This window comes from Lynx canadensis, chromosome F1, assembly GCF_007474595.2.
Source record: "Lynx canadensis isolate LIC74 chromosome F1, mLynCan4.pri.v2, whole genome shotgun sequence".
NCBI lineage: Eukaryota > Metazoa > Chordata > Mammalia > Carnivora > Felidae > Lynx > Lynx canadensis.
This window is the reverse complement of record NC_044319.2, coordinates 23,613,265-23,639,603: the sequence shown is the minus strand read 5'-3', so window position 1 is coordinate 23,639,603 and position 26,339 is coordinate 23,613,265. Positions and strand designations below refer to the sequence as shown.

At 42.0% G+C, this 26,339-nt stretch overlaps 1 protein-coding gene across 1 annotated transcript in view; it reads left to right on the top strand.

Moving 5' to 3' along the window:
• Positions 1 to 339: 339 nt before the first annotated feature.
• The window catches only part of CF1H1orf21 (chromosome F1 C1orf21 homolog), a 156,206-nt gene continuing 130,206 nt past the window's right edge, over positions 340 to 26,339 (top strand). Inside the window, exon 1 of the mRNA XM_030302345.1 lies at positions 340 to 558. Within this exon, the coding sequence (XP_030158205.1) occupies positions 465 to 558 (94 nt within the window). The 5' untranslated portion in view covers positions 340 to 464. The remainder of the gene's footprint in view (positions 559 to 26,339) is intronic.

Sequence of the window (26,339 nt, the reverse complement as noted above, 5' to 3'; positions counted from 1 at the left end):
AGGTTTTTGAGATTCCAGAACATTAGCAAACATACGTGCACTTTCTGTGTGGCAGGTAGTAGTGCTCAAATATTTATTTGAATAAACAAATACACATTTTTTATTATGTCCTCAAAAAGTTCAGCCATGTGTTGTGCAGGGGGCGTGCCTTCTGGTCTTGCTTTCTGAGTGAGAATCAGATGAGAACAGGCCCTATTGCATTTCCTTCTTCAGCACAATTGTCCGTCCCCCAATCCCCCACCCCCCAGTGCAGTGGGCTCTTGCAGGAATCCTAGTGCTTTGCTGATCACACAGAGGTTTTGTTTTCACTCATTCTGATCTAGCTTTCTGTTCTCCCAGGTGCGCACGTCCTGACCGACTCAGCAGGAAGGTGGATTTTCTTTGTGTTTAAAGAAAAAAAAATGTCCCCGTGTCTGTAGAGATGATTTGCAGTTCAGCCCGGCTGAAGCTGACCGAATGAGACTATGGGCTGTGCCTCCGCCAAGCATGTTGCCACTGTTCAAAATGAAGAGGAAGCCCAGAAAGGGAAGAACTACCAGAACGGAGATGTGTTTGGCGGTGAGTGCCATTGAACTTCGCTCTTGACCCGGTGACCCAGGCCTTTCACTTTCTCGGGAGTGAATATTTGTAGCGTTATTGGTGTTGCATCTTTTGGGGGCTGCTGGTAAAGGGCTGATGAGATATGGTTAGAAATCAACGTGCATCTTTTACATGGCGCAATTTTCATAATAACTTATATATACAGGATTTTGAGGACGATTATGGAGATTTTATACAGAAGCTAGCATTGAAATCAAGTTTTAAATAACCCGTAGGACTTAAATAGGTACATGGGACACCAGCCACAGGGCGTCCAGGTAGAGAGCACTGTATGACCGAAAACACAGAGGTCCAAAAGTAGAGCGAGTGAGGATTTATGCATAAGAGAATGAGGTATTTTTTAGGCCTAATAGTTACTTTTTATGTGAATTATAAATTTTCAGATTAAAAAAATACAAACACAATGAACGTAACAATCGTCTTTTAACCTATCTTTGATGATGCAAAGTGACTTTAGAATATCCAGTGCAAAGATTACAGCCTGCCAACTCATGGCCATGTCTGGCTTGCAAGTATGTTTTCTTTGGCTCCCAGAGAATTATAAAGTAAAAAGCAAGGCAGCATTTAAAAAATCAGGATGTTTCACGTAAAATCCCAAATTTCTTCAGAAAATCTGGCTATACCGGCTGAAGCAACAGTGGGGTGAGGTAGCAGTTGCCCCTTCAGTCAGGCTGTGGCCTCCAGGGAACTGTTGAGCCTGCTCTTGAACGCACGTCAAGTCCCCGTTCACGCATTAACGTCACCTACCGGGCCACCTACAGGCTTCCGAGTTTGCCTAGACATGAGTTTGTTCCTTGGACAGTCAGCTGTGCTTCCGATGCCACATGGCTGTAGCTTAGTACAAAACCCGAGTGAGTGAGGCAGGTGAAGCAGTTCTGCTGAATCACTTCAACAATGATAACCCGCTCCCGGACACGTTCATGGCAGTCCTCTGAACGAGTGCCTCTTTCTCATTCGATAAAGAACCTCGCTGAAATCGTGTTTACATACAAACAACTGAAGGGCACTGTCCGGTCACTGTCATGTAATTCTGCCAATTTTGGTCCATTGTAACGGTCGTGTGGGTCCCTGGTGAAGAATTGGTGTGCTGTGGGAAGACTAATGCTCTGCTGAAAGTGGACTAGTATGTAGGGGAGGAGGATTTTGTTTTGTGTCATTTTAAGGAAATGTATTTGTTGCCTGGAACAGATTTACTTCTAGTGGTGACTGCCTAATTTTGAATGGTGGGGGCGCCTGGTGTCTCAGTCGGTTAAGCGTCCGACTTCGGCTGGGGTCGTGATCGTGGTTTGTGGGTTCGAGCGCCATGTTGGGCTCTGTGCTGACAGTTCGGAGCCTGCTCGGGATTCTCTCTCTCACTCTCTGCCCCCTCCCTTCCTCAAAATAAATAAGTAAACTTAAAAGTAATGAGAGAACATAATAATCTAGTGATAATCTAGTGTCAAGGATTTATTCGAACTAACTTCTAGATGATATTCTGTGTCGTTATTGTTTTTGTAATAAGAGCTACCATAATGGAACAGCCACCGTATGTCAAATATGCAGAAGTATTTAAATTCATTTTCATGGTGAATTTTCACAACAGTTCTATGAAAGACGTGTCATCCCGATCTTACATGTTTGGAAGTTGAAAGACAGAGAAACTAACTGGTTTCTAGATGCCCAGCCACAAAGCCATAGACTCAGGTGTCTCTATGCCAGAGTCCCTGTTGCTTTCTTGATGTTGTTCCCACTTGCCTTGCTGCATCCCATCAGCCACTCATTCTTCAGTGCGAAAACATATTGACTGGCCTGTACACTATGGGCCAAGACCTTTTGCTAACTGCCCTGGAGGATTCAGGGCTGAGTAAGACATAAACCTCCTAGAAAGTCCTTTCTAGGACTTTCTAAGAGGATGAGGAAAATGTTTTGAGGCAGAATAGGGCAAATACCAGAAAAGGAAAAGACATATATTGTGATGAGAGTCAGGGGCATGGAGAGACTGCCTTAAAAGGTGGGATCAGAGCAGATTTCTTATAAAGGTGACATCTGAACCTGGCCTTAAAGGACCAGAAGAATCTAAGCCTGTCAGATGAAGGGTACTGGAAGGTACTGGATGAGGAAAGGTTAGAGGTAACGTGAGACTTACTCAAGAATTAGAAATAATCCAGTTTGAATGGAATATAAAATTTAAGTGAGAGAATTGGCTAGAAAACTTAAGTTAGGGTTAAATTATAGAGAAATTTGAATACCAAATTACAACCTTTGGAAGGATAAACTAAGAGCAAAAACCAGTGATATCTGATATATTGTACTTCTATACAGCCTGGCAGTGAGACCACTTAACCATCCAGTTGGTGATTTAGTTTCAGCTTTTATAGGCGAGGAGGCTTTGTTATTCTAAAGTACCATGTGCGTTTGGCAAATGTTGGCATCTAATAAAGGAACCTTGTATTAGTCACCTATCGCTGGGTATTGGACAACCTCAAGATCTCAGTGGTATTCAACAATGAGCATGTCTTTCTTGATCACGAGCTGGTGAGTCAGCTGGAGTGGCTCTGCTGTACGTCTTTCTCATCTTCCTCCTGGGACCAGCGGGCTGTGGGAGGAAGGGCAGATACGCTCTCTTTCGCAGAGGGTGTAAGTGCAAGCAGTACACAAGATGCCTCTTAACCTTGGGCTTATATCTGGCACACCATCACTTGCACCCACATTTGAGTAGCCAAAAAAAGTCACAGGAACAGGCTCAAAAGACAAGAGGCAGAGAAATATATCTGACCACAGTGCATTAGTGACAAGGATGTGGATACAGAGAAGGTCAAGAATTGGGGCTAACATGGGGTGCCTGGGTGGCTCTCTTGGTTAAGCGTCCAACTCTGGATTTCTCCTCAGGTCATGATCTTGCCCCACATCGAGCTCCATGCTCTGCTTAAGATGCTCTCCCTCTCTGTTTACCCCTCACCCACTTGCACATGTGCTCTCTCTCTCGAAGAATAAATAAATAAATATAAATAAATAAAAGGTTATTTAAAAAAATTAGAGCTAACAATTCAGTCCACCCCAAGCCGGCACAGTCATTGTTATGTTTGTGGCTCCACGCAGTCCATGTCATAAAGTGCGTTCAAGACCTCTGCTAGTTTTTTTGTCATCCTCCTGGTACTCATACTGAAGTTTCATCCACTCAGGCATTCATCATCTCGTTACTCTCCAGCGTAAACATTTGTGGGTTTGTGGCATGGTGTTAGATAAAGCAGAACAAGGAGGGAGAGAGCTTCTTGAACCGGTCAAGGGAGATAGATTTGGCTAGTCTCACGGGGCTCTAGAATTGTCAGAGTGCAGTGTGAACCTCAGTGCCTGTATCCCAGATGCGACTGAATGCTTGAGTTTGTCTATGACAAGAGGAGGTCCTATCTGTGTTTCTCCATGTGAATTTTAGTTTGCAGGCAGAGTGAGTGTACAAAATCCCAATATGATCACAGATAGTCACAGGTGAAAAGCAGATGTGGCTCACTTTTAACCATTTGATATCTTTGTCACCCACTGTTTGTAACTCATTGCCTCCTAAGAAAGAACACCACACTTAGCAGCCTGAAATAAGCACCAATTTATTACTTTTCACAATTCTGTAGGGTGCCTGGGATCACCCAGGTAGCTGCATTTAGCTGGGAGCTCAGCTGGGCTCAGATGACCAAGAGGGCTTCTAGCCTCTCTTTTCAGCTAGGAAGTCAAACTTTTCACATGGTGGCTGGTTTCTAAGAGAGGAAGTAGAGGCTGTCAGGCCAATGAAGACCTAGGCTCAAAAGCCCAAGAAGTCACTTTTGCCTCATTTTGTTGATTAAAGCAAGTCACAAAACCAGCCCAGAGTCGAGAGAGCTGGACGTCTCCATGTATTCAACCTGCACCTCTGGGACGGGAGGAATTGGTGGGAGCCATCTTTGGAGACTAGTTACCTCAGCCACTGAGAGAGGCAGTGAGAACCCCATGACTGGATTATATTCCAACCTAGACCATTAAAATCTGCTTTCTAAATCACTGCTCTGTTTTTCACTGAATAAAGTCGCCTCACTCACTTTTTAGAAGCCGTTTTTAAATGTTTTAAAAAAATGTTATTACTGCTTGTTGTTGAAGAGTTGACAATGTCTGTGAAGGATGGAATATTTGGGGATGGCTCTGAAGTATGTCTCTGAGTGTGTATACACACACACACCTTCGATCCTTTTCCTAAAAGTGTGAATTTAATTTCATAGCTTCTAAGGACATGCTGGGGAGCATTGATAAACAGAGTGTTTTAACAAATGGTAGTTTCCATTTTTATGACGCAGTTTGGTCTCCATAATGTTTTGGCTATTTAGGAGATCGATCACTCCAAATGTGCGTGACGGAATATCTGTAGAATATTCCACCGTGGAGCATTGACAAGTGGGCATCTTGACTCCTAGATTTCATAGAATTCAGGAGGTCATTGACAAGGAACTTTATCACTGATATTTACCTATAGACTTTCTTTCACTTTAAATATCGAAGCATAAAAAGTTTCCCATCTAAAGTTGTGCCTCACATACATGTGGCCCTTTCAGAAGTAAAACCCAGACCAGAAAGCTCCATCTCCAGATTGGAATTTTCCTTCCCTCAGTGGTCAGGGCATATGTGAATAGTGGTCAGCAGATCTGCTGAGGTCATTTGGAGGACAGCTGAGCAGATTGCCAAAGCCAGCTTGCATAAAATAAGTGACCAACAGATTCAAGTTATCGTGAACTAGTTAAGCAAGTTCTAAGGAAAGCCAAGTGCTTATTGGATTTCTTTCAACAGGCATTCACTTGGACTATTAAAGTAGGTGCTCACAACAGATTCAGGCCTTATTAGGAAAATTAACATGTCAAACCAGAGATCATTATCTCTTCTGCAACCCACCCCAAGGGGGCAAGCTCTTTACTTATATTGACTTTACTATTTGCCTGAAGGTCACCACCATTCTTCCAGGAAAAGGCTTTAATCTTGAAAAGGCTTTAAACTTGAGGCCTTTGTCTCATCCAGTTTCCAGCTCCTGTGACTCTTGTTCTCCCCCACAAATCTCTTTCCGGTCGCCATCACAGTTCAGGCTGTTAGGGCCCATAACCCGGAAGAGTGCAGTGCCTTCCAAACTGATTTTTGTTAGCCCCCTTTGTTGTTTGTTTGCTTGTTTGATTTTTTTTTTTATGTTGTTGTTCATTTTTAACTCTCCGTTTTTTGTACCGGTGTCCGATTCTGTCAGCTTGTACTGAGTGCTCCTCTGCCCATGTTCATTCTCATGCTCCAGAACTTTTCTGTTGTGCCTCATTCTTAGCCAGTAAAATCCCAAATCCTTAGTGAACATACAAGACCTCTCAGATGGCTCATACCCACCTTGGCAGCCTTATTTCATACTCTGTCCCTTCATGTTCCCTGTTCTTCAGCCAGACTGGACAACTTGCCCTGTGACCTCAAACACGCCTTCTGTCTCCCAGGCCCTCTGGTGAGCCATGACCTCTTCTTAGCGTGGGCCTTTTCTCCTGCCTTCATCTTTTTAAATCCTGCTCTTCTTCAAACTTCACCCAAACTTGCATGAAGCTTTTCTAAAACCTTCAGAAAGTATCTCTTTCCTGCCATCTCAGAATACCTTTTTACATACTTATGTATTTGGTTTATTTCTTTATATGTCTCATCTCATTATTTAGGTACATGTGTCATCTGTCTTATGAGCTGGTTAGCCCCCTGAAGGCAGGGACTGTATGGTCTTGAGAGGAACAGGGGTCCCCAGAATGCCGGGAGCTGGAGGCAAAGAGATTGTTTGGAGATCAGGTTGAGCCCTGCCTGCACCCAGCTCCCCCGCATGACTAGGTGGCTGAGTTTGGCTTAAGGACCAAGAGAATCTGAAGTTTATAAATATTCCCTTAAGTGGAGGTGTTTGGACTATTGCAATAAATTCTCCCGGAATAGCAATGTAAGACTGAGTGTAAAAGGGAAGCAGTAAGGCAAGATTTTGGCTACTTGGTTTCTTCTAGGCTCTGTATTGCTGTGTAACTTCAATTAAGTTCTGATCCTCAACTGTGTAAATTGGGAACATCTAACAGGATTGTGTGTGTGTGTGTGTGTGTGTGTGTGTGAGAGAGAGAGAGAGAGAGAGAGAGAGAGATGGTGTTATCTAATCTGCTACCCATCTAAAATACTGTAAGGGCCAACCTCACAGGTTATGGTGAAGATCAAATAAGAGAATATATCACATTCATTCAGAAATTCAAGCAGTTGAAGGCAAAGTAGTAATTCAGTCTTTCTGCAGTAATTTCCAATGGCATGAAGTGAAGATTAATTAAAAGTAATCTGTGTTTATGAGACAGTAACAGAATAATGCTACCTGTGTCCCATCCAGTACAGTAGCCACAGGCCACCTCTGTCTGTTAAGCATGGAAAATATGCCTAGTTCTAATTAAGATCTGCTATGAGCATAAAATACATACAGGATTCTAAGGACTTAGTATAAAAAAGAGGGGTGCCTGGTGGCTCAGCTGATTAAGCTCCAACTCCAGCTCAGGTCATGATCTCATGGCTTGTGAGTTTGAGCCTTGAGTCAGGCTGTATGCTGATAGTTTTGGATTCTGTGTCTCCCTCTCTCTCTGCCCCTCCCCTGCTCATACTCTGTCTCTCTCTCCCCCCAAAAATAAAGAAACATTTTAAAAAAAAGAGTATAAAATAGCCCATGAATAATTTTTATTAATTGCATGTTGAAGTGATATTTTGTATATGTTGGGTTAAATAAATTATATTACTCAAATTAATTTCATCAGTTTCATTTTGCTCATTTAATGTGGCTACTAGAAATATTTAAAGTATGTCCGAAACTTGCATTGTCTTTCTATTTGGTGGTGCTAATTTAAGTCACTGAAAGGTAGGGTTGGTATTTAGGGCTCCCTTTCCTTCCCAGTTTCGGCTTTGGGGTTTACTTATTCTGGAATCCAAGAGAAAAGGAGTTAGTTAGGCTGAGACAGCAGCCTCATTTTCTGCTTCAACTCTCCATAGGCGGGACGTGCACTCTAGGGGAGCAGGCTGTTGGGGTACACAGGACAGCTAAGAAGGCAGAGACAGGGAGGCAGCTTGGGAGGTGAGGAAGAGCAAAGTCTCTAACTTGCTCATCTCTCTGCACTAATTAGTGGTAGTCTTTAATTTAGCTCCCTCTCAGGTAACTTCTTTTGCTGGCCTAGGGAAGCTTGTGTTGACTTCTGAAGTTATTTCCCAAAGGTCAGAGAGGAAATCTGCCCCCCCCTTTTTTTTTTTTTTTTGGTTTTCATTAAGTTGATAACCTTAAGAGCAGGAGAATGGTTTGATGGTTTTGTACTAGAGCCGGGCCATACTCTGAATGAAAATGTAAGTCAAGATGAATGAGGAACCTGGCCCTGAATATTGTCTTTGAAGACCCCACGGTGTTTTGAGCTGAGCCTCAGAAAGGTCACAATGGCTTCAAGTGCACATGGAGCTCATGAAATTATAGAAGTCAGCCCACCTTGGCCAGGAGTTTTCACCACACTCTTCCAAAGTACGAGTGCTTAGCCCGGCACCTGACTCAGAGGAGGTGCTCAAAGTGGCTTAGTTTCATTTCCTTCTTTTAGACAGTGCTGGGCCATTCTAACAGGTTCTTTCCTCTTTGACACAAGACAGCCTTAACCGTCAGCACTCGTAGCAGTGGTTGTGAGTTCGCGCACTAGCGGGAGCTTGTTCCAAGTTCCCCCCTTCTTGTGTTGCCTTTGGCAAGTAACTTAACCTCATTAGTGCCCGCATTTTCTCCTCTGTGTTGCGGGGGAGGGGGATAATAATGGAATCCAGCACTTGGAGTTGCATGGAGATAAACTTCACTGGAAAGCGCTTAGAACATTGTCTGCTGCCTAATTAACACTCAAGCACCAATTACAAATATGAATAGATTTGCCCCACCTCTTCATTTTTGCCCCTCAGCCACCTCAAAATAAACACTGCCAGAATGTTCCATGGTGCAGAATTTAATCTAGCTGAGGTAGAGTCAGTCTGAATTTCTCTTTGGAAGAATTTCCTGTAACAGAAAGTCAAGAAATACTCTTGTTTCTACATTTAAAAAAAGAAAAATCCACGTGTATTTTTCCTTCCCTTGCCATTGATATCAGGAACCTGTTAATGTTATATATAGGGAGAGAGAAGTGAAAAGTAGGGCCATTTGCCACTTACGGCTTCAGGGCAGCCTGACTGCAAGACGAGGGAGCCTCTGAGTTCACAGACACTAGTGGCAGGGGCATGCTTGCTGAGCCCTTGGTGGCGTCCCTCCGGTTTTATGTCTAGAGGGTTTCCTTCAGTTGCTCTCTTGGCCCTCTGGGTGCCTGGTCTTCTGTGCAGCTGCCTGGAGCCCTTCCTCAGGCAGAAAATAAGAACGTTCTCTGCTGTCAGTGCAGAGCCTACCTCAGATCCTTTGTTTCTGTCTCTGTCTCTCTCTCTCCCTCTGCTTGTGCTCTGTCTCTCTGAAAATAAATACATAAACTTAAAAAAAAGGAGAAGAAGAAAGAAAGAACTTGGCCCTGGAGAAGGCAGTGGAGATGCTTCTGGTACCTTCCAGTGAAAGGCACAGAGGACTGGAGCCCCAGGCAAGGCTTGTTCTTTGCTGGGGGAAGTTCTCATACAGTGACTCAGCAGCAAGAGAGAAGGTGGGAGGCTTTCTTTTACCCATAGCACGTCTCCTCTGAGTTATTTTCTGCTGAGTGACATCACAGAATTCAGAAATTCAAAACAATGGCTTCTTCCCAGAATCCTGGCTAATGTGGCAGAAAGGATGTGTTTTGCCCTAAGCACCTGCCTGGAACCGCCCTCCTGACAGCACCTCTCTGATGCTTAGACCTCGTTTAGGACCTGCCTCTCCTCTCCAGAGACCAGCACAGCACCTTCTGTCTGCACCCAGAGCCTGAAGTGTGGCTGTTTCTTTTGCCCCTGAGTTGTTACATGAAAAGCACAACTATGATACTCATGTTTTACAGTTTCTATTGTTATCTCCATTTGATACAAAAGGAAAATGAAGCCAAAAGCCATGCCAGTTCACTTAACTAAGGAAGCAGGACTGTGGCTAGAACTGAGGATGTAGACTCTTGACTCTAAGGGAGAGCCCCCTCTTGGGAGTAAGATGTGTCTTTGCTATTAACTCTAAACCAGCCTCTGCTCAGGAGTCATTGGTAACTGGCTGCTTGAGCTTACTTAGCCTGAGCTTTTCATCGAGAAGGTCTGAAGACTCTATTGTTGTATTTAGGGCTATTATCAGTAGCCCTGAAATTCACTGTGGTGCTGAATGCATGGGCCTGAGATCTGGCAAAGTGGTTTCAAATCCTGGCTCAGCCACTCGCTAACGTGTAACTTGGCAAATCACTCTCCTTGCCTCAGTTTCCCCATCTGTATAATATGGGGAGAACTAGTACTTAAGCTGTCTTCAGAGGACTTTTATGAGACTTAATATATCAGTGTATGTAAAGCCCTAAGAATAGAACTTGCCACATAATACGCACTGGGTGAGTGCCATTCATTAATATCATCACTGTATTAGCAGCCTTAGTTTCCCATAATTATGCTGGGGGGTTGGGGAAGCATAACCCATTGATTACAGATGTGTAATTCTCCAATTTTTAAAAGTTTATCAGTTACCCACATAATAGTTATCTTTTTATTTTCTATTTTCTTAATTAAAAAAATTTTTAATGTTTATTTATTTTGAGAGGGAGAGAGAGAGAGCAGGAGTTGGGGATGGGGCAGAGAGAGAGGGAGACACAGAATCTGAAGCAGGCTCCAGGCTCTGAGCTGTCAGCATTCACTAACTAGGAGATCATGACCTGAGCCACAGTTGGATATTTAACCAACTGAGCCACCCAGGTGCCCCTATTTTGTATTTTAAAATATTTGTATTCCTGTAATTTGTGCTTTTTCTGTTTTGTCCTAGATCAGCTTCTGTTCTGTATAAGATGTACATGTGTGTGACCAGGTGTATGTCTTTAAATCAGAAGATTAAAGTATATGATTTGAGTAGTGAATATAATATTATGCCCTATTTCTATGAAAGCGTGGTTTAAAAAAATAGTCCCTTCCTAGAAGTTAACACGTAAAGGAGCCTGGGTGGCTCAGCCACTTAAGCCTCCAACTCTTGATTTTGGCTCAGGTCATGATCTCAAGGTTTGTGGGTTTGAGCCCCGTCTCCGGCTCTCTGCTGATGGTGCAGAGCCTACTTGGAACACTTTCTCTCCCTCTCTCTTTCTCTCTCTCTCTCTCTCCCCCTCCCTCCCCCACTCTTGCATTCTCTCTCTCTCAAAATAAATAAACTTAAAAAAAATAACTTTGTTTAAAGAAAAAAAGAAGTTAGGGGCTCCTGGGTGGCTCAATCAGTTAAGCATCTGACTTCAGCTCTAGTCATGATCTCACAGTTGTGGGTTTGAGCCCCACATCGGGCTCTGCGCTGACAGCTCAGAGCCTGGAGCCTGCTTTTTAGTCTGTGTCTCCCTCTCTCTTTTCCCCTGCCCTGCTTGCATTCTCTCTCTCTCTCTCTCTCTCTCTCTCTCTCTCTCTCTCTCCCCCAAACAAAAATAAACATTAAAAAAAAGAAAAATAAAAAAGTTAACAAACATAAATCTGTGTGTGTGTGTGAGTGCATACGTGTGTGCAGTAGAGTACAGCATTTTCCTACTCTTGGGTTTATCATGCACAGTGAGGATGTTTATAGAAAAAGAACATTTCTTTGTGAAGCACTGTAGAGAGGCCAAGAGCCAACAGACACAGTTGATGCCCTCAGTGATTGTAATTGAATAAGTGCATCCATAACTAACTGAAATATAAAGATGTACAAATTAGATACTATTTTAATTCACATTCTATTCTTCAAAAATACTTTGTTATTTATAAGTCTAATATTAAAAATTGAATTCCTTAACTCCTTTCTCCATATTAGAGCTTTTTACATGAATCTAAAGACTGAACTGTAAAATACGAAACTGTAAAAGTACTATAAAAAATATGGATGGAAAAAAAATACCAGTGAGTGTTTTTAGTCTTAGGTTTGTAATGCCACAAAATCCAATGCCATAAAAAAAGTTGATAAATTTAGCTGCATAAAATTCTCTGCACAGCAACAAACAAACCACCCTTAACTAAGTTAAGAGACAAATGTCAGATGGAGTGACATTGATATTCATAACATAGATAAGGTTAATATGATTAATATAAAAAGACTTTTAAATCTATAAGGAAAGAATGAACAGTTCAATTGAAAAATGGACAACATTGGGGTGCCTGGGTGGCTCAGTCAGTTGAGCATCTGACTTCGGCTCAGGTCATGATCTCGCGGCTCATGAGTTCGAGCCCCGCGTGGGGCTCTGTGCTGACAGCTCAGAGCCTGGAGCCTGCTTCAGATTCTGTGTCTCCCTCTCTCTCTGCCCTCCTCCAAGTCTCTCTCTCTCTCTCTCTCTCTCTCTCTCAAAATATAAATAAACATTAAAAAAATTTTTTTAAATGGACAGCATTTGTGACCAGGCAATTAAAAAATATATGCAAAAGGCTAATAAACGTACAGAAAGATACTCAGCTTCTTAGAAATCAAATAAATGACACCAAAGTAAACAGAACAAGACCTTTTTCATCACTCAGATTGGCAGGAACAGGCATCTGTCTCACACTATAACTGGGAATTTTGAGGGAGCACCAAATAATTATGTATGTATGTATATATGTATATGTATGTATGTATGCACATATGTATGTGTGTATATATATACATACATATATATATATATATATATATATATATATATATATATATATATATATAATGTAAATGAGCATGCCCTTTGCCCCAGCAGTCCTACTCCTAGGAATTTGTCATAAACAGGTAATTGGACGAGCATACAAATCTGTATGCTTCAGGGTTTTTCCCACTGATGAAACATATATCAGATACAGCTATTAAAGATCAAGGCTCTGTACTTATGGAGATGAGAAAAGATCTACAACATGTTAATAAATGAAAACAGTAAACGGTTTTACATAGCATCATAGCATATCTTGTTTGTAGAATTTATTTGTTTAAAATCTACATAAAATTTTGTGTGGGTGTATTTAAAAATGTATTTGGGAAGTCTGTTCACCAAAACATTAACAATGTTAAGTCTATTGTGAAGTCTCAGGTGATTCTTAATTTCTTCTTTGTATTTTTTCTGTGTGTACTTTGAATCTTTTATGGTCAACATGTATCATTCAATACCACTTAGTATTTTGATAAATAGAATTTTATGTTTCCATCTTCTGAAGACCTACAGTTGTGCTTTCAGGACAATGTGACATCTATCCCATAGGAGAAAGCCCCGGGGCAACAGGGATTAGCCTAATAGACTTGTTTGCCTGGGTAAACAGTTGGAGTCTGATCATGGGCGCTTGTCAGCTAGCAGTTCTTTCTGTCTACTAAGCACTTACTGACTTTGGTGCTGTGCTAGGCACTGAGACTATTAGATAAATGTGGTCCCTGCCTTTTAGGAACTGATATGATGCAACAGATGGGCATCTCAACAGAAAAAAAAAAAAATGTCAGTATCCTATGATGATCCTGCAAAAAGACCTATTATCCCAGGAGTAGAAGACACTTTAAAGAGAACGATGAAGATCTCAGCTGAGTCTTAAAAGATGAGTAACAGACAAAAAAACAGAGGGAGGGCAGGAGTGAGAGACTGAGAGACAGTGAAAAGGCTCACAGGTACATTGTGCATCAGGTGTGTTGAGGGGAGACTGGGAAGCTTTACCAACCCGGTGAGGAAATAACTTTGGAGAATCTCACATCAGGACAGATGTTTTAGATATTTGGAAATTTTACACTGTAATTTTTTCCAAAACACTGAGAAGCTGACACAGGAATCATAATTATGTCAGAGATCAGACAATTGGCTGAGAATTTAGAAAACAATGGACAGAAAGTCTAGAAGATTTGATGCTAATTCCTTAAGCTGTCGAAGCGGTTAGCCTCACTTCAGTTTTAATAATTATAGATCCTGAAACACTACTGCCAGAATATCGCCTCGCATACATGTTAAGACTATACTATCCTTTTTTTTTTTAAAGACTGTGTTATCATTAAAACACCATCAAACCAGCTGAGACAGAATTTGATGGTGTGGTGTTTGTCCCATGTAGGAATCAGAGCATGACTCTGTTATTTATTACTGCACACTTGTGGTATCTCCAGAGTAGATTCTACATACATCACATGTCACACGTAAATTCTTCACATGGGATGAAATAAGAAATACAAAAACATGGCAATAGTTACTCTCAGAAGCATGAAGGAACTTGTTGCTACAGATAAGCCCTATGTCTTTGCCCCAATCTTAGAGGGGAGGATTGGGACACAGTGGGAGGTAGCAATGTCCATCCCCCTGGAACAGAGCAAGATTAGGTCTACCATTCACTCACCCACCCATTCTTCCTAAGAGTTCAGCTGTTAAATATTTCTAGTTGAGGGGCGCCTGGGTGGTTCAGTAGGTTAAGCATCCGACTCCAACTCAGGTCATGATCTCAGGGTTTGTGGGTTTGAGTCCCGTATCAGGCTGTGTGCTGACAGCTCAGAGCCTGGAGCCTGTTTCAGATTCTGTGTCTTCCTCTCTCTCTCTGCCCCTCCCCCTGCTCACACTCTGTCTTTGTCTCAAAAATAAATAAACATCAAAAAAAATTAAAAAAATATATTTCTAGTTGAGTAGTTTGTGATCATAAATTGGTGTCACAGTTTAATTGTGTTTCTGATAACAGCATTCCAAACGGTGAGGAAAATTGCTTCATCCTATTAAGTAACTCCTAAAGCAATAATCCTCAATCAGTGGTTGTTGATTGGCCAGTTACGAGGTTAGAATGGTGCCAGTTGAATCAGTGTTTATGAACAGGACCCGTGAGCTGGTGGGTGGTGGATGGAATAGAAGCAGAATCAGGTGACTTGCCCACAAAGAGTTTACCCTATTTTAGAAAAGACACCATTTATGCGCTGGAAATAGTTCAGCAAGAAACAGAGACTTGAAAGCCTGTAATGAGTGCTACATTGAGTGTCTGTTGGCACGACACATCCATGAATACCGTGGACAATGGAAAAATAAATATAGACTGCTTTAGGGGTCTTTAGAGAGAAGAATAAAATGTTATGGGAAAATAAAGATGTTTCCTTCTTAGAAAAAAATCTAGCCACTATTCAGTAAATCGTAAGTCTTTTATGATCATTGACTGAGTTCCTTCAAGATAATGCTTGTAATTTAATCACACACCACTCTTGCCTCACGTAACCAAGTGCCTAACATGTAAGTTGTTGGATCATAATGGATGGATATTATGAGGCCCCTGGGTGACTCAGTCGGTTGAGCATCCGACTTCAGCTCAGGTCTTGATCTTAAGATTCGTGAGTTCAAGCCCCGCATTGGGCTCGCTGTTGTCGGCGCAGAACTTGGTTCAGATCCTCTGTACGCCCCCCCGCCCCTCCCCCATTCATTTTCTTTCAAAATTGATTAAACATCAAAAAAATAATGGCCAGCTGTTAATAATAAAGATAGCTTATGGGGGGCTGTCACACCCACTTATAGGTGGGGGAGTGGAGGCCAATAAGAAATTGAGTAACTTGCCTAAGTGTACACAGGTAATATGTTAACTTGGAGTCTGGTCAGGAACACAGCAGTATCTGACTTAAGAACTTCAGTGCACAAATGTGTGCTTTGAAAGAGGAAGCAAGGAAGGCACTCAGGCATAGTAAGGAATTTTTTTAAATGTACAAGATACAGTTCCTCTGTTCTAGAAACTTTCAATCTAATGGAAGAACAAAGCCTTAGGTCACCTACGTCATCCTTTCTCAGCTGGACTGTCCATTCCTCAAGCACTGATTTATTGCGCCCTGTTAGATGGGAGGCCTCTTGGCCCTGGCCTGCACCCTGTGCACTGATGGCAGTCATCTGGCCCATGGCTCTCAGTGCAGACTTGACCACCATGAATCATCCCATGACAGTGAACTACAGGGCTCTGATGAAGGCACACGGATGTTATGGCCATGTTTTACACTGAATTTCTTTTTGTTCTTGTTGGCAAAAAGAAGCACTGAATCCTGGGAGGAAAATACCCACTCATGTTATACTATGCTCCTGAGCTGACTCCTGTTGACAGGGGTCTGGAGAACTTATATTGGAGCCAAAGAAAGGTCAAGAGCACCTCTGCTTTAGAGGCTTGGAACTCATCCACATGTCTGGCTCTGTCTGGCTCTGTAGTTCCTTGAAACCAATGAAAACCTAATTGTATCAAATAATCCCAAACTCTAGACTTTGGGGATGTAAAGATAAAAGAGTTTAACATAGTTAATGCTTCATTTCCTTATTTGGATATTTCTATTTGTTCATTCTATTAAATACTCTGATGTTAAATGGAAAAAGCTGGATATGAGACTCGTACATACAGAGTGACTCCATACATCAAATGACAACATGTATTCAATATATGTGTGCATGGACTGAAAAGAAAGCCTCTAGGTGTTGACTGGGAAAGGTGAATAATGATTATCTCTGGGTAGTGCTGATTACCAGTGGGTCTTTGTGCTTCTGTTATGGTTTCCAAATATCCCACATCTCTTTCTACAGGAAGTTGTTTTTTTTTTTTTTTAATTAAATAAATGGTTTTGTTTTTCAAAACGCACTGTGCTGAACCTTACTTTTATAAAGATGAATGTACTATTTATGAAAAGGAATAATCTAGAAAACTTTCTTAGAGAAGTTTATGTATTTATTGAGTACTTTTTGTGTGCCAGGCATTACTTCAAGTGTTTTGTTATTTATTAATTCATTTAATCCTCATAATACCTTATGAGGTAGGTTCTACTAGGAACATATCAGTTAAGTCCTCAAACCTGTATGTTTAACCACTAGGCCATGCTGCCTTATCTTTAAGTCTTTTCTTAAAATCACTGCCCATGTAGCTTTTACAACATATGAAAAGCAATGTAGTGAAGATGCTGGCTTTTTCAAAGAAAGTTCTGTAGTTTCATATACCTGTTGCCACTGGAAAATATTAGCATGCATAGCCCTTCTGTTCACTTTTAGAGGTAACATTAGGAATGGTTACTGATGGCAGAGTTTGGTCCCCTGCCTCTCAGTACCTGCTCTGCCATCGTGAGCCGTTACGGTGCCCCAAACAACTTCAGTGCTCTGAAAAAAGAGCTAAATTGGCCAACTCCCAGTTCACAGGTTAAGCAGTACGGTTTCATCCTGTTTTCAGGCCTGCACCCAACCTTTTGCTTAAAATGTGAGGATCAGTTGAAAGGTGGGAAATAACTGTGTTAAGTTTGTAGCGAATGGGACTCATCTTCCTCTTCATTTCAAAGCGTAAAGAAGAGCAGTGAGCACAGGATGAGGTGAGCGCTGACGGATTACCAGCTTCAAGTTGAGCCATCCTCACCCTTTGTGACTTGAGGCTCAATCTCTCAGTTCTTCTCGAATTTTCTACGATAAGTAATTCTTTGAAGGTCATACTTCTTCCCGAGAGGATAGTGGGCTACGTACTGCATAAGGTTTTACTAAACGAACAAAACAGTTGGCTGTAGCCTGGTAAACCCAGTTTATGGAGGAGCTGTTGACTTGGTGGCTGGGGTCCTGGTTTGTTTGGATTCTGCTGTGGAGTAACTGCCCCCAGGTGACCTGGGAGCTTCTTTCTCTGTCTTGGGAGTTAGTGGGTTGAACTTAGGCGATCCCTCTGGATGTATTCAGTGCACTGATGTTCAAAAGTTCTACTTTGCCTGCTCCCCAGACTGTGGTCACACAAGTCTATGGTCTAGGTTTCTCTTAAGCCTTGGGGATCCTTGAAAAGATTACAAATGACACTGTGTTGATGATTTTTTTTTTTTTAAAGAAAAATGAGGGTAGATGGTAGTGTTCCACAGCTGCCAGCTTTATGGTTCAAAGTTGACCAAGGTGTTGATTGCTTTGTGAGATCATTTTTTTTCCCTTCTAAAAAATTAGAAACAAGAATCACGAATATCTTCTGTAGCTTCAAAGCATCCCCACAAGCTAGAAGGTGAGAAAGCTGGAAGTGTGTGGGTTACTATCCCTCCTTCCATCTTGGCTGGCTGGTTTTCTATTTATTATCCTGTGATGCTTGCGTCGGTGCGGCTGCTAGTCAGTGTGACATTCACGTTGCTGACTTTTTGTTTTAAAGTTTTATTAGAAGTAGTGGGGGAAGCACATGGGTTCTGTTGCTTGAAAGGAATAATGAAATGTATGATAGAAGATAGTTTGCAATAAAATTTAGGCAAAAAGAGAATGTTTAATTTCCCAGGTTGCTGACTTTGGCAAAAACTGCTGTACTGTGGGCTGGCCACTTTCAGGGTACAATTTTGTTTATTCACTTACATAGCTATACTGTGTTGGTTCAGACAGATTTTAAAAGGGCAAGAGAAAGTGAAAACTTAAAGTCAAATTCTAAAGGATAACAGAGATAAAATCTCGTAGTTGTGATGTTAAATACATAAATAATGTTCTGCTAACATAATTAACAATACATTTTAAAACTGGTCTTTGATTGTTTTTAAAAGGTTGCATAATTAAAATTTCTTAGATAGAAGGGCCATTGCTGGGGAGAGAAATTGATAGAGAGGGAGGAAGCCTGCCTGGGACACAATGTGTGCAGTTCACTTCCTTAAAAGTAATAGTCCATGCTTAAGTTGTAATGCAGGGGCTCCTGCGTGGCTCAGTCAGGTGAGTGTCTGACTCTTGATTTCAGCTCAGGTCACGATCTCACAGTATGTGGATTTGAGCCCCGTATCAGGCTCTGCACTGACAGCACAGGGCCTGCTTGGGATTTTCCGTCTCTCTCTGTCTCTCAAAAATAATAATAAACAATTTAATTAAAAACAAATAAAATGTCAGTGCTTATTTACATTGTCATTTAAAATATATTTCAAAAGCTATGTGTATGACTATTAAGAATGGAAGTCAAGGGGCTCGTGGGTTGCTCAGTCAGTCAAGCATCCAGCTCTTGATCTCAGCTCAGGTCTTGATCTCAGAGTCATGGGCTCAGGTCCCGCATTGGACTCCATGTTGGACTCCTTGCTGGGTGTGAAACCTACTTAAAAACAAAACAACAAAAACTGGAAGTCAAAAGATTAAGGGTGAGATGAAAAAGCAAAGTGCTAAAATAGCAGTCTATAAAAATAATGAATTTTTCAAATTCTGAAACAAAGCCAAACTGGTACAAATCTCTATTTAGGTGATGTTTCATTTCCATTTTGAAAACCATATTCACAACAAGCTAAATTGTATTTAAATTCCCTTCTAGCTACATGAATCCATGCTTCAGTGTATAAATGTCACTGTTGGTTTTGATCTATAACCAAAGAAGATATTATCAAATTATATATGAAATAGGATTTTATTTTTAATGTTGCACCCATCATTTTGGCATTTTTTATGTCTGCTTTTTTAATACAGTATTTTTCACTAGTCTTTAACTTCTGGTTGCCTTCTTTCACTCAAGAAATACTTCCTTTAAAGTTTTTAGATCTTGGGGCACCTGGGTGGCTCAGTCGGTTAAGCATCTGACTCTTGGCTTCAGCTCAGGTCGTGATCTCATGGGTTATCAGTTTGAGCCCTGCATCAGGCTCCGTGCTGATGGCCCAGAGCCTGCTTAGGATTCTCTCTTTCTCTCTCTCTCTGCCCTTTCTGCACTCATGCTCTCTCTCTCTCTCTCTCTCAAAAGTAAATAAGTAAACATTAAAAAAAGTAAAATAAATAAAAGCGTTGAGACCTTGAGTTTTGACCGAACCTTTCTTCCTTTGTTCCTTGGCTGTTTCTCTTAATGCAATTGCTGAATTGCCAAGTGTTAAAATGAAAAACAATATGCTTTTAGCTCCGATGGAACTCTGAAAATCACAGTTATTCATTTTAGAAATATTTATTGAGCGATTGCTATAACCTGGCTTTTACTTGGAAACTAACATGTAGTGAGATGATTATTGTCTTTATTTGGCTCGTGTCCTATGGAGTGACACAGGCAATAAGCAGAGAGATGTGTAATAAACTGTCAGATGGGGATATGTGCAATGCAAAAAAATAAATAAAGGGAGAGAGAGTGACGGGTGGCTATTTTAAATGCATAGGTCAGAGAAGGTCCATCTGAGTTGTTGACCTTTTTGAGAAGAGACCTGAAGTAAGGGAGCAAAAGCCACGAGAATACCCAGGAACAGAGTGTTTTAGACAGAGGAACAACAGGGCCAAATCTCTGAGAGGGAGCCTCCTGGTGGATTCCAGGGAAAAGCCTAAGGCCCTCATGCCAGGAGTGTGGTGGGTGATAAACTCAGAGAGGCAGCAACTTCAGGTATTGACCCCAGATATTCTTTTTTTTTTTTTTTTTTGAGGGGGAGGGTGGGGTGGGACAAAGAGAGAGGGAGAGAGAGAATCTTAAGAAGACTCCACACCCAGCATGGAGCCTGACGCAGGACTCGATCTCATGAACTGTGAGATCATGACCTGAGCTCAAATCAAGAGTCAGATGCTTTACCGATCGAGCCACCCAGGTGCCCCCAGATTCTATCCTGAATGTAATAGAAGCCAGGAGAGGGTTTAGGGAGTTAGGAAGCGATGTAGTCTGACTTTATTTTTTAATCTAAAGACTTACTCTGGCCGCCGTGTAGGGAATAGACTGTACAAGGCAAGAAGGGAAGCAAGTGATGGTTAGAGGCTGGGTCAGGCAAGAGAGGATGGTGGTCTGGACGAGAGAGGTGTCAGTGCAGGTGGTGATGTGGGCAGATTCCGGGTACATTTGAGGAATGATTAAATATGGCCTTCATTATAGCACATCTTATCTGCAGGTTTCTCAGTGAGGGAGCGAAAGTGGTAGGTGGAATTATATACCAATAGAGGCTCTTCCTCTTAAGTGGTTTGCAGGATGCAAGGTTTTTAAGTTCTGAAGCAGTGACTGCATTCTGAGGCTTAGCAACATGGTATTGTGCAAATAGAAACCTTTTTAAGACAGGGCTGTGAGGAATAAAAGATGGCTCTGTCCTGTTCTCTGGTTTACAGTGCTCAGCTGTATGTAGGTACGGGGCATGGCCCAGAGGAAGAGAATCACTTCAGGACTCCAGAATCTTCTGCCATGAGGTGTTACTCTGATCTGATAGAAAGCATTTCCTCTGATCTGATAGAAACCACCATGTTTCATTTCACCAACTGAATTGTGAAGGGACCTTCAGACATGACCTGGTTTTTCCTTTTTAGCAAGTTGGTTGAAGGCCATGGATGCTTGAGGAGGCCCATGTTTGGGCTCACCTCCCTTCTCTTCATTGCCCTTTCCCCCCTTCCCCTGGCTCTTCCCTCTCCCCAACACCAACTCTTATTCTTGCACTCATTGTTCCTCATGGAGCTCTGAGTTCCAGTTTCTTCTTTTCCCTGACCTGCTCTGAGCTGTGGTCCCTCCCTGTTCCCATTCCCTTTGCCTCTGACACATCCACCATCCCAATTCAGTTACCTTTTACATCTCCCCAGAATAGGAGCCACATCCTATGAGATGTGAGAACAGATACACCAGTAAAACATTTCTGTAGAGGCAAACCAAGCCCCCAGATAATTTCCCATCGTGAATCTCGTTTCCAGTTTGTACTGCTACCTTTCAAGGAGAGAATTATGTCAATACATTTACTCATTGTCCTACCCTCCCCCTACGGCCTCCATCAACATGCAACAGCATCGTGTTCTTTGAGGTACTCCACAAAAGATACTCTTCTGTGCTTGGCAGAACCTTACAGAAGAAAAAAGTCCGCCTATAAAAAAGATATGGAATAGCTTTTTTATGTAAGCTTCATTTTTTACAGAAAGTTAGGCTTTAGTTGGTGTGGGGGCTTGATTTGCCTCCAGATTGTGGGGAGAAGAGAAGTTGACTGAAAATAGAAGATGAGATTAGATGACCAACTGCAAAGGGTAGAAAAGGGAGCAGGTAAGAGAGGGGTGATGAGAGTAGGTTTGGTAGGCCAAGGCCGGATCTACCCACAGAGCATCCTAAGAAGATGAGTGGAAAACCTCTAGGCCCTTCCTCCCCAGGTAAGGGGAGTTCTGAAGTCTTAGCACAGAAGGGATTTCAAGACCTGAAACTCACACCTTAGAGTGGGTGGTATGGTTCATTCCATAGGGAACGGTTGCCCCAAGTGGCGATACTGTTTCTGAAAACTGATGTGGTGGCGGGTGTAAAAGGCAGTGGAGCCATAATCACCCCTTGAGTGGGTGCGAGACCCCTTTGCACACTATACGTGCTGCTTCAGGTGTAACCCAAAGAAAAAGAAACTTTGAGCCATGTCCAAGCCATGCATTCTACTCGAAAATCCTTGAACTCTCAGATTTTGCCTAACTCAGGCCTTTGAATACAAGCAACATCTCAGAAAGGTAGCAGAGAGAAAGCAGTACAGGAGATGTGCTAAGAAACTATGGCTATTTTGTGCCTCTATGTGAGCTGTCCTCCCAAATTCTCTTTTGGCTTGTTTGTATAGAATTGTGTGGGCCTTTCATACTTTCCGATATATTAAAAAATGTCTGATTTAAATCAGGCAGAGTCTTAGAAATTACTGCAGTTCTGTTTTTTCTTTTTTTACTATTTTTTCCCAGCATTATTTATATGTAATTGACTTATGACATTGTATGAATTTAAGATTTACAACATGATGGTTTGCTACACCTATATATTGCCAAATGGTTACCACGATAAGGTCAGTTAACATGTCTGTCTGTGACCTCACATAATTATCTTTTTTTGTGTATGTGGTGAGAACATTTAAGATTTACTCGTAGCAACTTTCAAGTATATAATACAGTACTGTTAAGTATAATCACCATTCTGTACATTACATCCCCAGAACTTATTTATTTTATACCTGAAAGTGGTACCCTTTGACCTACATCTCCCCATTTCCCCCACCCCCCAGCTACTAGCAGCCACCATTCTACTCTATTTCTGTGCATTCAACATTTTTAGATTCCACATATAAGTGGTATCATACATATTTGTCTTTCTCTGACTTATTTCACTTAGCATAATGTCCTCAAGATCCATCCATGTTGTCACAAATGGTATTATTTCCTTCTTTCTCATGACTGAGTAATATTTCAGTATGCGTGTGTGTGTGTGTGTGTGTGTGTGTGTGTGTGTGTGTGTGTGTTATCACATTTTCTTTAGCCATTATTTTGTCAGTGGGCATTTAGGTTGTTTCCATATCTTGGCTATTGTGAACAGGGCTGCAGTGAACATGGGATGTGCGTGTAGTTTTTTTTCTACATCCTCACCAACACTTGGGATTTCTTGTCTTTTTGATAATTGCCATTGCAACGTGTTAGATGGTACTCGTTTGCTCTTATCCATCCCTCCTGAGCAAGCAAAATGGAATGTTAGCTTGAAGAAGCTTTGTGATCCTAATCTACATTTAAATAGCTTACATATAGATGGTGGGTGGGAGTCCCTAAGGACCACCTCTCCATCAGCTCTCATCCTCAGGCCTCACTACAGAGCCTACCTAGCAATTGCCACACATATTTAGCTGATTTGAATTTAATTGAACCGCTCAGATGCCCTTATGAATTAATCCTCATCCCTGCTCCCCAAAAGATCATCAAAACTGCCACTGTCTTTTACAACAAGTGGAGCAGAACGGGCTACTAAAACAGGCTTGTTCAGACTAGACAGGTCTGTGATCTTATTTACTGGGCCACTCCCCATTAGACTATCCTCGAACATGCTGTTCCCCCTCACCCAGACACATCATTCCTAAGGAGCTATTTTTTGTCGCTCTCAGAGCACACTTTTCGTCTCTGAGGGGTAAATAACTTGGCAATTCATAGCAACAGGAAATGATCTTTTGTTTTATGGGAATGAAGCTGTCCAGAGAAGAGGTACAGACTTGTTGAAAGGAGAGAGGAGCAGGAACCCTTGTCTTCCGTCCGTGCACATGTGAACGAGTGCTTCCTCTCACACTCCAGGACTTTGCTTCATGAGCGTGAGCGTTTCTTTCATGAGATCTGCCACGAAGATCAGGTCGTGAGTATTTTTCATAAGTAGAGAGGCTGCACTATTTTATCACAAAGTGTATTTTAGCTGTGTTTTCCCATTTTCAAAATTCAGTGGCAGTGCTTCCAAACTTGGGAATTACTTTAACTGAAAATGACTCTGTCCAGTCTCTTTCTGTTCTTGTTAATGATTTTGTGGCACTAATGGTTGTCTAACCCAGATCAAGTCAGGCCCCTGAAAGCCAGCTTCAGTCCAGAGGCATATTAAAAGAAACATTACACATCCTTGAAAAACAACTTAAATTTTTACTGAATGATCTCAAAGAATCGCAAGGCATTGCCATTCATGAACCGCAGCACGACATCCTGAAATCTTCTTCTGTGAACCTCTAGCTCTCTGTCACTCTGTGACTTTTTTTTTTTTTTTTTTACCACCTCAGAAGTCTCCCTCTTTCTCTCTTTCTTCTTGCACAAAACTTTACCCTCCAGCTTAGCGCACCTGAGGTGTTCTGTGCCTGGCCTTAACTATTCTTCTCTTGTTAACCCTCCCCTTTCCAGAGAGCTGCAGCTCCCCCACTAACCTCCTCACCCCTCCATCAGACTGCAGCACGAAAGCACACAAGCCTGTCTGGCTTCACGCAGCTCATCAGTGAGGTTGGTGGAGCGGGGTGCTGGGAGGCTCAAGTGCTAACACTTTTCTCTGTGCTGGTTATTATCAGAGAATCTTAACAGAAATCCACTGAAGTCAGAGCCCAATTAAAGGAATTAAGTCAAATGGACATTAAAATGTACTTCTTCCCCAAGCACACACATGCACACGTACACATACACATACCCGCTGAACAAATTCTTCAGTGTTTTGGGATGGCTGTGGCAGCCACCCTAAATGGGGGAGAGTTTCCGGAATGGTCAGTGAGATTCCTCATCCTGAAGAGCCATCCTGCAAATTCATGATCATTGATCTTGGACGTACTGAGGAACTGACTACAGATGAATCAGCAGAAATATACTGCCAGCCCTAGAAAAGCAACTCACATTTCAGGCCCTTTTAAGAACAGTGGAATTTTGGGGCGCCTGGGTGGCGCAGTCGGTTAAGCGTCCGACTTCAGCCAGGTCACGATCTCGCGGTCCGTGAGTTCGAGCCCCACGTCAGGCTCTGTGCTGACAGCTCGGAGCCTGGAGCCTGTTTCCGATTCTGTGTCTCCCTCTCTCTCTGCCCCTCCCCCGTTCATGCTCTGTCTCTCTCTGTCCCAAAAATAAATAAAAACGTTGAAAAAAAAATTTAAAAAAAAAAAAAAAAAAAAAAAAAAAGTGGAATTTTATCAACTTCATATGCAAAGGAGGGCATGTTGGCCACTCTATTAGTATGTCTTCAAAGATATTTGTTATTGCCTTATAGTTTACCCTAAAAAGAGTATTACTGTCTGTGTTATTTTAGGTCTTATTTTATGATAATACATTTTTTAATGCCTGACTTGAAAAGGTTTATCTTAAGAGTGCCTTCCATTCAGGGAGAGGGGATACGTGTGAAAACATGTAATAGTTCTGTGTACAGAAAGAATTCCATTTTTTTTTTTTATCAGAAATTCACTTTATTTGTGGGAAAGTTGAATAAGAGCATGGGGTCTGAGTGAGACCACCTGGGTTCAAGGCCTGGCCCCAGCCCCACCACTTACTAGGTGGTGCGGCTAGATGCATGAATGCTCTGTGCCTCAGTTTCCTTTTTGGTATGATGAAGACATTAATAGTTCTACTTCAGACGGCCATTGTGGGTATGAAATGGGTTGTTGTATGTCAGGTTTTCAGAACTGGATCTGGAACATTAAAAGGGCTCTATAGAGGTGCCTGGGTGGCTCAATTGGTTAAATGTCTGACTCTTGATTTCAGCCGAGGTCATGCTCTCCTGAGTCTTGAGTTCAAGCCCTGAGGCGGGCTTCATGCTGACTGCATGGAGCCTTCCCTCCTCTCTCAAAATAAGTAAACAAACTTAGGGGAAAAAAAAGGACTCTATAAGTGATAGCTCTCCTTTCTTCTTTTCTGCATCTTCCTCCCCCTCCTCTTCTCTCTTCTGTAATTCCTCCCCCCCCCTCCTCCTTACTCCAGTGAAGGAAGAGATCCTTGATTTTTTTTTTTTAAGTTTATTTATTTATTTTGAGAGAGAGAGAGCGAGAATGAGCGTGAGCGAGAGAGGGGCAGAGAGAGAGAGAGAGGGAGGGAGAAAATCCCAAGCAGGCTTTGTGCTGTCAGTGTGGAGCCCGACACAGGGCTCAATCCCATGAACTGTGACATCATGACCTGAGCCGAAATCAAGAGACGCTTAATCATCTGAGCCGTCCAGGTGTCCCAGAGATCCTTGATATATGGTTTGGTCTTAGTGATCATATATCAAAGCTGTATTAGTATAGCAGAGGCCTTAGAATGAAGTTCTCTCTTAAAAATAAGTTTTTTTAAGGGGCGCCTGGGTGGCTCATTCAGTAAGCATGCCACTTTAGCTCAGGTCATGATCTCACGGGGTCGTGAGTTCAAGCCCCGCCTCAGGCTCTGTGCTGACAGCTCAGGGCCTGGAGCCTGCTTCAGATTCTGTGTCTCCCTCTCTCTCTGCCCCTCCCCCACTAGCACTCTGTCTGTCTCTATCAAAAAATGAATAAACATTAAAAAAAATAAAAATAACAAGTTTTTGTAAAGACATTGCAGTTATTACTATATATTGGATAAAAACTCAGT